The sequence below is a fragment of the Cicer arietinum genome, chromosome 1, assembly GCF_000331145.2.
Source record: "Cicer arietinum cultivar CDC Frontier isolate Library 1 chromosome 1, Cicar.CDCFrontier_v2.0, whole genome shotgun sequence".
NCBI lineage: Eukaryota > Viridiplantae > Streptophyta > Magnoliopsida > Fabales > Fabaceae > Cicer > Cicer arietinum.
This window is the reverse complement of record NC_021160.2, coordinates 30,533,489-30,551,886: the sequence shown is the minus strand read 5'-3', so window position 1 is coordinate 30,551,886 and position 18,398 is coordinate 30,533,489. Positions and strand designations below refer to the sequence as shown.

General features: G+C 36.9%; 1 protein-coding gene across 4 annotated transcripts; it reads left to right on the top strand.

Moving 5' to 3' along the window:
- The first annotated feature begins 2,635 nt into the window (after positions 1 to 2,635).
- On the top strand, positions 2,636 to 18,379 carry LOC101497373 (uncharacterized). Of its 4 annotated transcripts, XM_073364845.1 has the most exons (4): positions 2,636 to 3,172; positions 3,603 to 4,796; positions 4,939 to 5,131; positions 15,232 to 18,379. In XM_073364845.1, exons 2-4 carry the CDS (start codon positions 3,799 to 3,801, stop codon positions 16,201 to 16,203), a joined length of 2,163 nt encoding a protein of 720 aa, XP_073220946.1. In that variant the 5' UTR covers positions 2,636 to 3,172; positions 3,603 to 3,798; the 3' UTR covers positions 16,204 to 18,379. The 4 variants fall into 4 exon arrangements, with proteins under 4 accessions (XP_073220946.1, XP_073220945.1, XP_073220948.1 ...); XM_073364844.1 differs by having other exon boundaries at positions 2,636 to 4,796; positions 15,232 to 18,375; XM_073364847.1 differs by lacking the exon at positions 15,232 to 18,379 and adding an exon at positions 11,856 to 15,185 and having other exon boundaries at positions 2,641 to 4,796.
- Positions 18,380 to 18,398: the final 19 nt, after the last annotated feature.

The window sequence follows — 18,398 nt, the reverse complement described above, 5'->3', positions numbered from 1 at the left end:
TCTCAAGAATACCCCAAGCTGTCTTCGCCGAGTCGCAATCGCCAACTTTTTCGAAGTTGTCACTATCGACGCAAGAATGGATCAAGAAAAGGGCCTTGTAGTCTTTCTTCTTATCTTCCTTGAATTTCGCTTCTTGAGCTGCTGTAGCCTCTTTACCAAGAGGCGTAATGCCATCGGTAATCATATCAAGAACATCTTGATATCCAAACAAAACTTTCATTTGTTTGTGCCATTTGTCATAATTCTTCGAATCAAGAATCAGAAGGTTGGTAGGGATTTTGTCATTGGAAACGGACATGATTGCAACGAAAATTGGATCTGAACCTTGCTCTGATACCAGATGTTGGAACACAATCAAGAATGGAGGGTGAATCAATGGTGAAAATTGATAATTGAAAATTGTGGTGTTTTAGAAAATGATGGAGAAAGGAGAGAGATTATGGAAGAGAGTTATTTTCTGTTTTTCATTAGTATTTTAAAATGGCATTAGTTCTTTTAAACTATACACACAAAAGTATTTATATGAGGTACAATGTGGAACCAAATTAATTTGGCCCAAAAAAACATTTGAATTATATGAATTTCTACAACTCTGTTGATTCATTTATGTGCATTTATGCGATTTTGTTGATTATGTACATTTATGCAATTTATGAGTTTCTCTTGATTATTTTGCAATTCAATTTGATTTTTTTATGCAATTTTGTTTGATTATTTTTTTTCTTCCTGCAATCTTGTTGTAAATGCAGAAAGCAAAAATATCACTGACTTAAGGAGGAGCGTCTAAGGAGCATCAGAAGAATGAGACTGAACGCATAGAAGAAGGAACATTTAAAAAGACAAAGAAGACACCAAAGGCAAAGAACAATGAAGAGTGTGTAGAAATAGTGCAAGGATCATAAGCTACACCCCCTCCAACACAAGAATCATTAGAACAGTAGTGATATTCTATTTTTTGTATGGACAAAGTGATTTTAGTACCTTGTGACAATGGATTTATTTTGTGAAGAAAAAGCGGCTTTAGTACCTTGTGATAATGGTTTTATTTTGTGATGACACTGGTTTACTAAGAGTGAGAATGGTCTATTATTTTGTAATCACAAAGATTTTAGTACACCATGTAATGGTAATGGTTTGTTTTGTTATATTGTGTTGTTTGCCCTTATATATTCTGCATTTTTTTTTATCAAATGCGCATGTGCATTATTTTTCTAGTGCAATTTTAGTAATTAGTGCACATTAGCACTTCTTAAGTATAGTTTGTGCATATTATATATAGTGCAGTTTTTTGCTCTATTATAGTGCAAATGGTGCACTTTTTTCTAATCTATTTATAGTGCAGTTTTTTGCTTTATTTATAGTTACTGCAGATTGTGCAGTTTATGCATCAATGCCTCCAACCAGTACAAAATTGTTAACATATAAGTAGGCCTCTATAATAAGAAACAAAATCAATGTTACAAACGTAACTCCATTTTCATTAAACACATGTTAAACAACTTTACGTTGATAAATCAACAACTAATCAACTAGACACATAACACTTTACCCATAAACAAGTAACACCCATGGAAGTTACCTAAATCAACACCTAAACAAATACACACATAACATAATATTACACCCATAATTAAACATCAATAACTAAACTTTAATTAAACCTTAATCATTACACCATAAGAACCTACTTCATCATTGTTAATGCAACTAGTATAAACAATAAAATCACTCATAACCTATGGAACAATAAAAAAATCCTTCAATATCTTCATCTTCATCTTAACTTTATCCTCTCTTTTTTGTGACTCATATACCTTTTTATTCTCATCATTAAATCTTTTTAGTAAAGAGATGATTTTTTTTTGACTCTAGGGTTCATTTCTTCATCAAACCAATCAAAGTGGTTACACTATTTTTTGCCCTGCAACTGAAAATTGTGAAACATTGATCAGTCATAAAATTGTGAAAAAAAGTGAAACCTTAAACATTGTGCTCAAGAATTGCGACCAGGAATTTGAGAAACCTTACAAATTTGTGAAACCTTAAACATTCCACAACCATGAAAGCTGCCCCAAGATTTTTCATCAATTTAAGCTATTATCAATAGTGAATCCAATCAACAGAAACAACAAATTTGTACCCTTTGAGAAACGTTCTTTGACTTCAGGAAGCATTGCCACAGATGAAACATGAGTAATAAGAAGATTTAACATTTTGAAAATGCAGAGTGATGGTGATGGAGAAGACAACGACAAACTTTAAAGTCTAAAAATGTTAAAGAACACGACTGCACAGTGGAAGACGATAAAGAAAAATTAAAAAAATATAATATTTTTTTAAACTCACTCTAATTATATAAACCAATTTAATTTTTTTAATATAGTATAATATTATTTAACTATTAAAATATAATTATTATTTTTTTAGTTGAAATAAAAAATATTAATATATAAATGTCTAACTCACTAAAACCACCTAAAAGTCATGTCATTAATAAGACAGAACCATAGACAAAATTAAAGGTGAAAAAAATGAATTTCAAAAAATTCTAAATAAAAAGACTAAAAATTTAATTTTTAAAAAGAGAACTAAAAATTAAATTTGTACAAAATAGAAGACAAAAATACAATTATGTCAATTTATTTGTGTGTTTCCAAATTTTGTAGCTACATGCTGTTTGAATCTCGTAAATTTCCATCGTAAACAGCCCGAAATTGCAAGTTTGAATCGAACATATCCTCCTCCTGCATCTCCTATTGTCTAAAATCCAACTCATTTTCTGATGTCACAAACAGTTGGAAGGAGACCCGCTTCTCCTATCCCATAAACCATTCCACCGCCTCCGATTCCTACACTTGTCACACAATTTCTCGGTCTGAAATTGGAGCGACTCTTGTTTCGAACTCATCCAAATTTTCATTTTTCTCCGCCAGATTCCATCCATTCTCTTAGATCCAATTACGTTCGCACCTCCCCTTTCATTCGCCAGATCCCCATTTTCGTTTCGCATCCCCCACTCCCAATTTCCTTCCTGGATCTCGCATAATTCTTTTTTGTTCCATAATTTGCCACGTCATCATCCAAACTAACACCAAGTTGTTTATCGAGCAGGGCCTTATGAAGTGTAGTAGTTCCTCTACGATGGTGGTTTTGTAGCGGAAAACCGAAGTTGGTTAGTATATTTATGCAATAATAATAATAATAATAATAATAATAATAATAAAAATAAAAATACTTGTTGTGTTTGTTTTGTGAGATATGAGTAGGTCTCCTTCGTTTTCAGTGAAAACGGAAGTGAGTCCAAGTGTTGACTCAGAATCATTGAAACGATGGGTTGTTGCATTTTGTGTTATAAGATTCGATCTTGAACAAGGCCAGCTCGTAGAAGAATGTTATCCACAGGGTTGTCTTTCTCATGACGAGGAGCTTGAAATTGCCTATAGTTCATTCCCCGATTCTGTTTCGCAGCATCAAAACCGCTCCAGCATTCATGATTGTATTTTCTTTTTCAGAATTTGCAGGCCTTTTAAATCTCCAACCGGCAATGCCACTGTTAATTGTACCAATGCTTCTGAATATTTGTATGGTTATGTGTTTAACAGGCAGAGACATGATGAGAGGCTTAAACGTGGCGGGGAACAGAAATCTGTTGTCATTTTATCTCACAGTCCTTTTTCTAGTGTGTTTAGACCATTGCTACAAATTGTAGGGCCTTTGTTTTTTGACATTGGCAAGAAAGCACTTGAGCATATTGCTGCTTTTGTTTCAAAATGGCCACCACCTGTTCCTGGTAATGTAATGGATCTTCCTATCGGAAACGCCATGCTTAAAGTGAACTTACCGCCTGCTCTTAGTTTGCCCGTTGAGAGTGGAATGTCTTTTGAAGAGTTTGCTTCTTCCGCGGCCTCAACTTTCCTTTCAAACAATCAGTCTTTCCCGCACGGTCTTTTTCACGATTCGGATCTTTTTGGATCGTTTCGTGGACTTTTATTGCAGCTTTGGTTGTTATGGGAGTTGTTGCTTATTGGGGAACCTATGCTCATAATTGCCCCAACACCTCCACAATGTTGTGAGGCTGTTGCTAGTCTTGTGAGTTTGGTTGCACCATTGCTTTGCAGTGTTGACTTTAGGCCTTATTTTACCATCCATGACCCGGTTTTTGCTCAATTAAACTCAATTCAAGAAGGTGAAGCTTTCCCACCAATCATATTAGGTGTGACAAACCTTTTCTTCCTCAAAGCACTCCGTAACATTCCGCACATTGTCTCGGTTGGAAGTCCTCCTCCTAATTCAAACCGGCTTGCCCTATCGAATAGGTCCTCTACTGGCAGAATTTCTGGTAGACCTGAAGGTCTTGGGTTTCAACAACTTTCCCTAAAAAAGTTCTCTCCTTCAAGTTTATTGAATGCAGTTAAGATGCGAAGAGACGGTCCTCTTTGTCTCATGACCGAACATAAAGAAGCCATTTGGAGTAGCTATTCTGCCACAACTAAGCCAGATACTTCAATCTTAAACAGGCTTATCGATGCAGGGTTGTCGCCAAGAGTTGAGGAGTCGATGTCTGTTGTGAACAATGAGATATTAAGGAGACATTTCTTGGAGCTCACTACTAATTTTTTGGCTCCCTTTTCCCCATACTTTAGAACTACAATACCAACTGAAGGATCTTCTCCTTACACAGATCCTCCTTCTCTACCTCCATTTAATGCCAATGAATTTCTTGCTAGTTTATCAGCAAGAGGTCCAGGGAAGTTCATTTTAAAGCGAATGAGATCTAACTGGCTTGACTTATACAGGTTATTATCTTATTTTTCATGTACTTTCATTTGCCATGCAATCAACCGCTCCTGTTACATTATGAATTTGCACTAAATTTGAAGTTCTTTTCTAATTAAATATTTAATCTACACTTGATTTGTTTGAATGCTCCCTTGTCAGGCGATTCCTGAATGGACCCAACTTTATGCCGTGGTTTCAAAGAAGGCGAGCTGTCGCTGAGCAAGAGCAAGATAGATTGTGGAGGCAAGCAAGGATAAAAACTGACATTCAACAGCTTATTTCTAAATTTTCAGAGGTTGAAATTGTAGATTCCTTCAATGTTATAGAGAGATTTCTCCTCAAAGAAATCCAGGTAATCTTCTCTCCTGAGGTTCTCAATTGATTTTATGCAGTTGGTTGACTGAGCCTTTCTCTAACATAGTACATCCTGCATAACGGTGAATGTTTTATTGGAACTCTATTGTTTGCTATTTATTTTCATGGTTTATTATGATCCTGTTAGACAAATGATCAAATCTAATGGAAGCTAATATATTATGACTGACATCTGTATGACCATACCTTCTCTCTTGTTTCCTTTTATGTTTCACAAAATATTTAAATATTGATCTACCACCAGTAGCAAAGGCGTTATTTTCATCCATATATGCTTTTGTGAACCTATAGTATAGGTTTCAGTGAATGCCAAGCAGTGGCAGACCTATATTCATCTTAGGGCGAGCATTTGCATCCTCTCAAATTTTAAAAGCCTCAGTTTTTTATTTTGACACTTCCAACTTTAGAGATTTGCACCAATTACACACCCTGAAATTTGAACTGTGCCACTTTACACATTCTTCTAGGCCTACAACAGACCCTATAAGGAAATTATCGAAGAACATTACTGATTCAAAATTGACCATTAAATGAGTAAAAAAATTCACCATAAAATTGGATTGAAATGAAAAATTCCAGAAACAACATTGGTACGCGTCAAATATAAATTAGTATTATAAAAGTTGTATAAGAATGTATTCTACTTTAGTTTTTCATTTGTCAGGATAAATTAATATTATTAATAAGAGGTATATATTTAGAAATATAAAAATGAATACATATAATAATTTAAAAATATTTATACACCATTTTTTTCTCCAAATAGTGCTTATGATTAGGGACAAAAAAGTATATTCCTATTTCATTATCACAAGAACTTTATTATTTAAAAATTGAAATGCTTTAATAGTTTGGACCCGCTGACTCAAGGTCCTAGATCTGCCACTGAGGCCAAGGACCTGTCAGGGTTAATGTCTATGAAAATCATTCTGTTCAGAATAAAGGAAATGTAGAATAACTTGATTATGTGTTTATGTAGTATGATCATACATATGTTAATGAGTTTTATTGTCCATTGTTTCATTCTTGTTTCGGCTGTACGAAGGAATGTTGAAAATTCTATAGTGAAAGAATTACATATTAACGGGAACACATCAGGATAACTAAACAAGAGTACTGTATTAATATGGGAAATAGAGGATGAATTCCTCAATACAAACTATATAACAGTAATAGGCCATGTTTGGAGAGAATTCTCCTTGGAGGAAATGGAAAATAACAAAAAATTGGGAAAACTGAAGGGGATTGAGGTGGTGGTGTTTGTGGACAGGGGCGCCTCACATAACTTCATCTCCATGGAGTTTTCCACTGCGCAGGGTTTGGAAGTGACCCAATCCAACAAGAAGGCAATTTGATTGGGAGACAGACAGTTTTCACGAGGGGGTTGTCTCGTGGTTTTGTGATAGATTTGGAGGACCACAAATTCACCATTGATGCATAGATTTATGAGTTAGGGAGGGTTGGATGTGATACTTGGAATATCATGGTTGTGTAAGCTAGGCAAGGTGTTGATGGATTGGAAGGAAACGTCAATGCGATTCTTGTACCAAGAGGAGGAGTTGAGATTGATAGGAGATGCTATGGGAGTAACTCTAGGAGGAGAGAATGGATTGGAGTGGGGAAATCACACCTTTGTCTTGCATGAATTCTTGTAAAGAAGCTTTACACCAGGGAGGGGCTGTTTATGGAAAGTGCTGGAACTGGAATCTGAGAAGAAATTGTGTAAAGTGCAGTCTAAGGGGCTTGAAGAGTTGCTGGATTGATTCCACGTGGTCATTCAAGATTGACTACAATTACCACCAAAGAGAGAACAAGTGCACCAAATCAATTTACAGCTAGGAGAGGTTTCAATTAGTGTCAGTCCCTACAGGTATCCCCAGCACCAAAAGGAGAAGACTTAGAGGCTGGTAAAAGAGATGCTGAATGCAGGGATAATTCAACCCAGTATGAGTGCATTTTCCAGCCCTGTTTTATATGTGAAAAAATGGACTCTTCATGTAGGTTATGTGTAGACTATAGAGCTCTGAACAAGATGACAGTCCCCGAAAAATACCCAATCCTTGATGTAGATAATCTCTTGGATGAATTACATGTAGCAAAGGTGTTCTCTAACAAATCCTGATGCCACCATCCGTGTGCACGAGCTTAAAATTTGCAAGACAACATTCCAATCTCATATTGGGCACTATGAGTACCTAGTTATGCCTTTTGGGTTAACTAATGCTGCAACAACTTTTCTATCTCTGATGAATGAGTTGTTCAGGTCTTATTTACGTAAGTTCATACTTGTTATTTTCAATGATATTCTCATATATAGCCAAAATTAGGAGGAACACCTTTAGCACTTGACAATAGTTTTAGAAACTTTAGCTTCTCATGCATTTATAACCAACAAACAGAAGTGTAGTTTTGGGTGGGATAAGGTGGAATACTTGAGCCATGTTTTTTCATAAAAATGAGTTACAGTAGATCCTTCTAAAAACCAGTGCATATTAAACTGGCCAAGCTCCTAGCCATAGAGAAAACTCTCCTAACCAACTCTAACAATAATTCTCAATGAATCTCCCCATACCTCAACCTCTCAATATATATTCCCTCCTCTCTAACTGAATTCCCTCAATTCCCGCCGCATCAGCCTTTTTCTCCAACTTCCCTACTCATTCCAAGGACCTTAATCAGGGACAGAGACCCTTTATTTGCGAGTCACTTTTGGAAGGAGATCTTATGGTTGCAGGGAACACAACTGAAGGTGAGTTGTGTATCATCCGGAAACGGATAGGCAAATTGAGGTAGTTAATAGATGTTTGGAGAGCTACCTTCATTGTTTTCCATCTATGAGCCTCGTTATTTGGCTCATTGGGCCGAGTGTTGGTACAATACCACATTTCATGTGCCTATGGGACAAACCCCTTTTGAAGTGATCTATGGGAAACAACCTCCAAACTTGACTAGGTTCCTCCGCAATGAGACTAAGGTGGCAGCAGTGACACTGAAATTGAATAAGAGGGATGAAGCTCTCAGTCAACTCAACATTATTCTAGCAAGGGCTCAAGCACAAATGAAAAAAATATGCAGATAGAAAGACGAGAGATGTCAACTTTGAGGTAGACGAATGGGTCTTGCTTAAGCTCAGGCCCCATCGACAACAGTCTGTGGTTAAAGGAATTAACCAGCAGTTGTTAGCCCGTTTCTATGGGATTTTTCAGATTGTAGCTAAGCTGGGAGAGGTAGCATACCAACTACAGTTGCTTTAACACTCTAAAATACATCCGGTATTTCATGTATTACAACTTAAACGGGTTGTTGGAAATTATCATGTTGAGAGGGAGTTACCTCAAAACTTGGAAGTTCATGACAGTGTGGTAACAGAGCCTGAACAGTTGATGGGGAAGCGAACAATCTCCAAAGAAAGAACCCCCACACAACAAATAGGCCCAAAGTATGGAGAGTATACTACAGGAAGCGTACTTTAGAATGTGAAGGGTAACAGTTAAGGATAACGGAAATAGGCCCAAAGTATGGAGAGTATATTAAAGGATGCGTGTGAAGAATGTGAAGGGTGACAGTTAAGGATAACGAAAATAGGCCCAAAGTATGGAGAGTCTACTACAGGAAACGTGTGAAGAATGTGAAGGGTGATAGTTAAGGATAACGAAAATAGGCCCAAAGTATGGAGAGTATACTACAGCAAGCGTGTGAAGAATGTGAAGGATGAGCTGGCACCAAAAGAATGAGTAAGTGCATGGGTAGAGGTGAGGGAGTCAGTTATATAAGATAATGATGTGAGGAGGGAATCATCTTGGAATCCTGCTATTGGAGAGAGAAAGGATCAGCAGAGAGTGTTTCTCTGTTGTGGGGAACCACTTGGCTAGGCTGGTAGTTACACCATCAGACTTTATTCTTCTTTTTATACTGTAAACACCGTATCCATCTTCAAACTTTCTCGATTAATATAACAGTGCTCTTCAATCCTAAACCCGATAACAAGCTATTATTCTTGGTTATTTTTTCCTAGACATCTAGTAAAATGCAAATGCCCTTGAATTACTTCTGTTTCCTCCCCAGGTTATTTTATTATGTTGAAGAGAAACCGTAACACCCTATGGAATCATTCTTCATTTGACATGGTTTGTCCATTTGATCCCATTATTCTATTATAATATCTAACTAATGTTGATGTGTATGATGTATCCTTGCTAAAGTGTACCTACAAATGTGATTTTCTTTTTGTGTTGATGTAGACAATTACTTTACCGATTTTTCTACATTGAAAAACTCGTTCAATTTGTGCAAATTAAATATCTGAATTTGGTAATTGGAAATTGATAAACCCATTAACATAGAGTATATGAAAAGAGGTACAAGATGACAGGAAAAGGAAAAGGGGCCCATGAATAAGGGTTTGAGTGTATGAATGAAGTGATAAACAGGTGACAGAAGAAGCAATATGATTAGGAGGAGGGTATAACGAGGGATTGGTTGAAGCAGAGATAGAGATAGAAGGAAATACCAGAAAAAGACAGAGGGGGAGGAGGGTATAACGAGGGATTGGTTGAAACAGAGATAGAAGGAAATACCAGAAAAAGACTATAGTAGAAAGTATTATGGTGAAATCTTGACATCGCAGGAGGAAACAAATGATGAGGATTTGGGAATCACAGGAGGAAACAAAGATGATTAAAAGAATGATGTGTTGAATGAGAGAAAAATAGAAAGTATTATGGTGAAATCTTGTGTTTAAACTACACAATGGAGACTTTTTATATATGCTTAAAAGCATTTAGGTAATTACAAATGTTCTATCTCTATTTTTTATAAGATTGAAAACAAATCCTATAAGTTGAACCTAGATATTCTTAGATAATATCTAGATATTATTTTATATACTGACATGATGGGAGGTACATGGAGGTATCTGAGTATTAGCAAGTGATATTTGAGAGATAGGATGAGAAGGGAGTTACGCTTATTCCTAGTTCAGGAGTGTTACATTTTTCTCTTTATTGTCTTATACTATTTCACTCCCACTCTAAGTATCCCCCCATTGACTCCAAATTTTTCTCCCCAGCTCATTTCTCTTAATGGCCTCTTAAATCGTAATGGACATAAAGAAAGTAAAAGACAAAATACTTTCTTATTTTACTACTATAGTCCTAAGCTGTTTATATAGGAAAAAAATTATAATAGTAATAATGACAAAATCATAAAATAAGAATAAATAGAATAATATAAAATAAAAGAATCAAATTTGATTTCCCTTGATTCTTCAACATCCCCCTCAATTTGGTACATAAATATCTGACATGTCCAACCTGGCTATACGTCACTCAAAATTGGGTTTGCCAAATTTTTTGTCAAAATATTAGTAGTTTGCTGATTAGAAGTCACAAATGGTAGACATATAATTCAAGCATAAATTTTCTCTTTTATGAAGTGGCAGCCAAACTCAATGTGCTTGGTTCTATCATGTTGCAAAGGGTTGTGAACTATACTTCTTACTGCTTCGCTATCACATAACAGTTTTAAGGGTGAGTCAACTTTCACTTTTAATTCTTCCAAGAGTTTATGAATCCACCAAAGTTCAAAGATTCCTTGAACTATTGCTCTGAATTTGGCTTCTGCATTGCTTCGAGCAACAACAACTTGTTTCTTACTTCTCCAAGTGACTAGATTTCCCCAAACATAGGCACAATATCCAGTAGTTGATTTTCTAGCAGTAACTAAACCTGCCTAATCAACATCTGTAAATATAAAGGCTTCTCTGTCATTGGTTATCTTGAAGTACAAACCCTTTATAGGAATGGATTTCAAGTACCTTAAGATACAATAAACTGACTCCAAGTGTCCTTCATAGGGAGTATGCATGGATTGACTTACAACACTTACAGAGAAAGCGATGTCAAGTCTAGTGTAGGTTAGATAAATAAGTTTGCCAACCAATCTGTGGTATCTTCCAATATCAACACGAACATTGCCTTTCTCCCAAAATTTAGCATTTAATCCATAGATGTATCTGATGGTCTACATGCTCTCATCCCAGTTTCCTCAAAGAGTTCTAAGATGTATTTTTTTTTTCAGAAACAACAATTCCCTTCTTTGAGCGAACAACTTTATCAAGAAAATATTTAAGGGCACCTAAATCTTTGATCTCAAATTCTTTTGCCAGATTTTTTTTCAATCTTTCCATCTCAACAATGTCTTCTCATGTGAGAATAATATCATCTACATATTCAATTAGAATCGCAATCTTACCAACATTAGAGAACTTCATAAACAAAGTATGGTTTGATTGTCCCTGCATATATCTTTGCCTTTTAATCGACTGAGTGAATTTTTCAAACCAAACCCTTGGAGATTGCTTGAGACCCTAAAGTGATTTTTGTAGTTGCAAACCTTTGAATCAAACTAGTCTTCAAAGCCAGGAGGACTATCCATGTATACTTCCTCCTCCAAACCACCATTCAGAAGAACATTTTTTACATCAAGTTGGTTAAGAGACCAATCTAAATTCACCGCTAAGGACAAGAGAATGCTAATAGTGTTTAATTTGTCAACAAGAGCAAAAGTATCTGAGTAATCAATGCCATATGTCTGAGTAAACTCTTTAGCAATCAAGCGTGCCTTGTATCTTTCAATTGTGTTATCAAAATTATATTTCACAATAAATACCCATTTACAGCCAACAATATTCTTTCTTGTAGGTAAAATCATGACTTTCTAAGTTTGATTCTTCTCAAGAGCTCTCATCTCCTCAAGAACAGTTTCCTTCCACTTTGGAATTTTTAGAGCCTCATGTACATTTTTTGAAATTTCTACAGTTGATAACTGAGAAGTAAATGCAGTAAGTGAAGAAGACATGATGTAACTGGTTTAGTGCATGATATAACTTAGATAAAGGAAGTTTAGTGCATGATGTAACTGGTTTCCTAATTGCAATAGGAAGGTCTATATTAGAACACACATGACTCTTAAGAACATAAGAAAGACTTACTTGCATCGGAAGGAAGGATCAAAGAATGGGTCCTTCATTGCTCTGTTTATGGTTTCTTCTTTCAAAGACATTTCCCTTCCATGTAAGGTCAAATGTAGTAAACCTGTTTTGTGTCTCTTTATCTAAATCATTATGTTGTGGCATTTTAGGTGATCCTTCATTATTATCAAGATCAAGAATTTGTTCAATGTGATTTTGATTTGAAATTGTCTCCCCCAAATCTGTCAGAATCTCATTCTTAAGCAGATTGAGTTCCGATATGGATTGTTGGACTTTTTTTTGGGTGCATCAATATAAGTCTCAATTTTTTGACAACAATATATCACCTAAAGTAATGATATTTTCAAAAGATGAATCTTAAAATTTCCCCCCTGAAGATGAATGTTAGTAAGAAAAGGTTGATTTTCAGCAAAAGTAACATACATCATTACAAAAATCTTTTTTGATTCAAAACACTTACACCCCTTTTGAGTTTGGAGAGTAGTTAGTAAAAAACATTTTATTGCTCGTGACTCAAGTTTGTCAAGTTGTTTATGTTCACAAACAAAAGCAGTGCAATAAAAAAAATGTAGTGGCAAATTAACAGACACAAATCAAAGGAAAGCAATTTCGAAAAACATCAAGAGGGGTTTGAAAATCTAAAACTTTAGATGACATATGGTTAATTAAATATGTTGCAATTAAAACAATTTCACCCTACTAATATATTGGAACTTTATTTGCAAAGAGTAAAGCTCTAGCAAACTTAAGAAAGTCTCTATTCTGTCTCTTTGCAATTCCATTTTGTTGGGGTGTATTAATATAAAAACTTTGATTAACAATCCCATTTTCAAGAAAAAAATCTAAAAAAGACATATTAAAATATTATCTACCATTGTCACTCATGAAAACTTGAATATTTATTTGGTATAGAGTTTGCACCATTTTAAAGAAATGTTTGACAATCTGTCCAACTTCCAATTTTTCTTGAACATTGGTTCATTAATTTTTAATGGCCCTTTTATACTGTAGGATGTGCAAAGCAGTACAAAAGTATTTATTTCATAATGTGCTACGGGATACCCTTATTTTGGGATTATTGATTCTGTAATAATCATATACTAAATTATGTTTCCGATCCCTAATATTATAACATTTTAAAACTAGTCTCTATTTGAAGTTATTTACTACTAGCCCCTACAGTTAGATGGGCTGTAAGTATTCCGGCCCGTTAGTATTACTGCCAATTATGTTTGTTTAATACTCATAGTCTATATAAAGAACTTCCGTTGTGTAGTTGAAACACACGAGTTATTCGACATGTCTCTCAATACTTTTCGTATTTAACATGCTACCCGGTGGACCCACTATCTCCGCTGAATATTTTTTCTTCCGGTAAACCGTGTTCTCAACTCCGGTTTCCTCATCCCTGCCTTTGATACACTGATTCCTAAATTTTTGTCCATCCGTCCACGCTCTGCCGTCGCTGCTGTCTCTGATGATTTTTTTTTCGACGAACAACCACTCCAATACCGTCGTACACCCAGATCAGCCTACCCCTTCAGACGCGTCGTCAGAAAAGCACCCACGCGCCTCCACGTGCCACCAGCATCAATGCACGTGAGATCCACGCGCTGCCAACAACCACCGCGCGTGATGGCGCGTCTGACAGCCGTTCACGGCGCCGCTTCTTCCGTGGCACTTGCCTCGGCCTCCTGCTTCCTTATCTGCCCTCAGTTTTCAGTTTCGAGTTACGGATATACAAATTCCAGTTCAAACAGCCCCTGTCTTCCCGGTTCCGACGCGTTTTCTGACACTCTTTACTGACCATGACGTTTCAGTCTGAAACAAAGAGCATCTTCACCAACTACATCACTTCTCCTCTCTCTGTCGAAAAATTGAATGGGTCAAATTATGATAGTTGGGCCACCGACATCAAACTATGGATACTCAGTCAAGGTTACGAGGACCATCTCACTCAAAAGCCTGAAAAGGTGGTTGTGACTGAAACATCAAAATGGGAACAAATAGATGCTCAGTTGTGTAGTGTCATTAAGTCTACACTTCATCCAGATGTTAAACCGATTTTCCGTCCACATCTCACGTGTGAATCGGTTTGGAGTCAAACAAAGGTACTCTATACTAACGACACACAACGTCTCTATGGAGTTTGTCACCGCTTGTTGAATGTCATTACTCAAAAGACAATCGATGGCTCTACTTCTTCATATCTTGGCACCGTTCACAGTGCACTTCATGATTTTAATGAGCTTCTCCCTACTGCTGCAAGTAATCCAGTTGAACAGAAGGAGTTGGATCAACGCAACACCTTCTTCATGCTCCTTGCACTCTATGGTCTATCCTAGGAGTACTCTGCAACTCGTGATGAAATTTTGGGGTCTGTTACTGTTTCAGATATGTCTACTACCTCAACGATCCTCCTTCGAGTACTAGCAAAACATCCAGTTGAGTATTCTATTACTTCAACTCCGGGTGACACTGTTGCCCTTGCATCTCAGGGACATAATCCGAATTGCTCTCGTGGAGGACCATCCAACTCTAAGCCTCGTCACAAATGTGAGCATTGTAATCGGCTTGGACACACTATTGATCGCTGTTGGAAGTTGCATGGTAAGCCTTTGCCTTCGATAAATGCAACTCAGCTTGATCCTTCTGCCACTATTCAGACTACACCATTTCCACAAGGCTCCCCGACAAATTATGAAGATTTCCTCCAATGGGTTTAGAGTCATTCGAACTCTAGTTCTCCTACTTCGGTTGCACACACTGGTAACTCATCTGTTTACCTCTCTCACTCATCTTCTCTTGGCCCTTGAGTTCTTGATTCTGGTGCATCTGATCATGTCGCTAGTAATAAAGGTCTTTTACCTTCACTCTCTACATCTGGTTTTTTACCTACTATAACTTCTGCCAATGACACTCAATCCCAGTCTCAAGGAGTTGGCACTGTCCAAATTCTCCATTCCATCTCAGTTGCATCTGTTCTCTATGTACCTGGATGCCCTTTTAATTTACTTTCAGTTAGTCGATTGACTCGGTCTCATGACTGTATTATTACTTTCACTAATGATAATGTTACCTTGCAGGACCGGAGTTCGGGACGGACAATTGGCGTCAGATGTGAGTCTCAAGGCCTCTATTACCTTTCTACATCATCCAAGACGTGCTCTGTCTTAGAGTTCTCTCATACTATCCATGCTCAGTTAAGACACCCAAGTCTTACCAAACTGCAAAAACTGGTGCCTAGTTTGTCTAAGTTGTCTACTTTACATTGTGAGTCGTATCAGTTAGGGAAACACACCCGTAGTAATTTTCCTGATCGAGTCAATAAAAGAGTATCATCTCCTTTTGCTTTAGTTCACTCTGACGTTTGGGGTCCCTCTCATACTGTGTCTACTTTAGAGTCTAAGTATTTTGTTACTTTTATTGAAGATTACTCTCGTTGTACGTGGTTATTTATAATGAAAAATAGAGTTGAACTGTTTTCTATTTTTGAGCAATTTTATCAAGAAATTAAAACTCAATTTGGAGTTTCTATTCGTACCTTAAGAAGTGATAATGCTTGGGAATATTTGTCCCATCAATTTCAAAATTTTATGGCTTTCAATGGTATTCTACACCAAACATCATGTCCTCATACACCCCAGCAAAACAGGGTAGCCGAACGCAAAAATTGGCATCTCATTGAAACCACACGAACCTTACTTATCCATGGTAATGTTCCATTCCGTTTTTGGGGGGATGCAGTCTTAACGACGTGCTACCTTATCAATCGCATGCCGTCTTCTGTCCTTGATGGCAATATCCCTCATTCGGTCCTCTTTCCTCATACTCCTCTTCACCCACTACCACTGTGTGTCTTTGGATCCACGTGTTTTGTCCACAATTTATCTCTTGGTTTGGACAAACTATCAGCTCGATCACTCAAGTGTGTCTTTCTCGGTTATCATCGGTCCCAAAATGGCTATCGTTGTTATTCTCCCACACTACACTCTACATTACATCAGCCGTTGTTACCTTTTTCGAGTCTGTATAATATTTTAAACCTACCCATATAGCTATTGAGCCCCATTAGGACTTTAATCCTGAACCTCCTCAGGTAGTTATCCCTATCCCACCCACTCATATTCCTGTCGAACCTGTCGAGTCTGCCCCCCCCAACCTCCACGACCACTACAAATATATCAGCGTCGTCGCCTACCCTCTGTTGTGCCTATTCCTGCTCCCATTACAGACTCTTCTCCGACGCCACCTCCGGATCCGGCCCTGCCACTTAAGCATGACCTTCCATTGCTCTTCGTAAGGATATTCACATAACCCGTAATCCGTTTCCTCATTATATTGATTTGTATTATCATCGTCTTTCTCCTTTGCATTACACTTTCTTGTCCTCCTTGTCTTTTGTTTCTATTCCTAAAGCTACATGTGAAGCATTATCCCACCCTGAGTGGAGGCAAGCAATGCTTGATGAGATGTGTGCTCTACAAAGCAGTGGTACTTGAGAATTGGTTCCTTTACCTCATGGGAAGTCTTTAGTCGGGTATCGTTGGCTCTATATAGTGAAGGTTGGCCTTGATGGTAAGATTGATTGATTTAAGGATCGTTTGGTAGCCAAGAGATATACTCAGGTTTTTGGGTTGGATTACAGTGATACCTTCTTACCTGTTGCCAAAATGGCATCTGTCAGACTGTTTTTCTCCATTGCAGCAATTCGACATTGGCCTTTCCATCAACTTGACATTAAAAATGCCTTTTTGCACGGTGATCTTGAAGAGGAAGTTTATATGGAGCAACCACCAGTGTTTGTTGCTTAGGGGGAGTCTTCCACCATGGTTTGTCGGCTAAACAGGTCCCTTTATGGTCTTAAACAGTCTCCTAGAGCATGGTTTGGAAGATTCAACTCGGTAGTACAAGAGTTTGGTATGATTCGTAGTGAAGCCGATCACTCTGTATTTCATCATCACTCAGCCCAAGGGTGCATCTATCTTATTGTTTATGTGGATGACATTGTTATAACTGGTAGTGATCAGCAAGGAATACTCCAGTTAAAACATATTTCAAATCAATTTCAGACTAAAGACCTTGGTAAACTCTATTATTTTTTGGTATTGAGGTATCCCAATCCAAGGATGGCCTTGTAATTTCACAAAGAAAATATGCTATGGATATTCTTGAAGAAATAGGTCTATTAAATGCCAAGCCAGTTGATACTCCTATGGATCCAAATGTCAAACTCCTACCTAATCAGGGGGAGCCTCTATCAGATTCAGGAAGATATAGGAGATTGGTTGAAAAATTAAACTATCTCACAGTTACTCGTCCTGACATTTCCTTCGCTGTCAGTGTGGTAAATCAGTTCTTAAATTCTCCTTGTCAAGAACATATAGATGCTGTAATCCAGATTCTTAAATACATCAAAAGTGCACCTGGAAAAGGTCTCATTTATGAAGATAGAGGACATAATCAGATAGTTGGCCACTCAAATGCCGATTGGGAAGGCTCGCCCATAGATAGACGATTAACTTCCGGGTATTGAGTACTTGTCGGAGGAAATTTAATATCTTGGAAGAGTAAGAAACAAAATGTTGTTGCAAGATCCAGCGCTGAGGCAGAATACAGGGCCATGACACTAGTAACATGTGAACTCATCTGGTTGAAACAGTTACTGAAATAACTTCAATTTGAAAAGGCCAACATAATGACACTAATATGTGATAATCATTCTGCATTGCACATTGCCTCAAATCCTGTTTTTCATGTCGAATTAGGTGACATCATCACTAGCTTTGTTAATTCCAATGATCAGTTAGCAGATGTTTTTACAAAGTCATTGCGAGGTCCTAGAATTAGTTATATATGTAACAAGCTGGGTGCATTTGATTTATATGCTCCAGCTTGAGGGGGAATGTTAAAATATTATATTAGAATGTAAATAATTAGATTAGATGGACTGTAAGTATTCCGGCCCGTTAGTATTACTGTCAATTATGTTTGTTTAATACTCATAGTCTATATAAAGAACTTCCGTTGTGTAGTTGAAACACACGGGTTATTCAACATGTCTCTCAATACTCTTCGTATTTAATAGGTACGAATTAAATTTGCCAGTTTTATGTAAATATGTGAATTGGAAACAAATAAATTTTTGAAACCAAAAAATCAAACGGATCAAATTCAATATTACAAAACATCGTATTTAAGTCAAAACATATTCAGTGCATTAATCTATGTTAAATGCTATTATCAGATACAT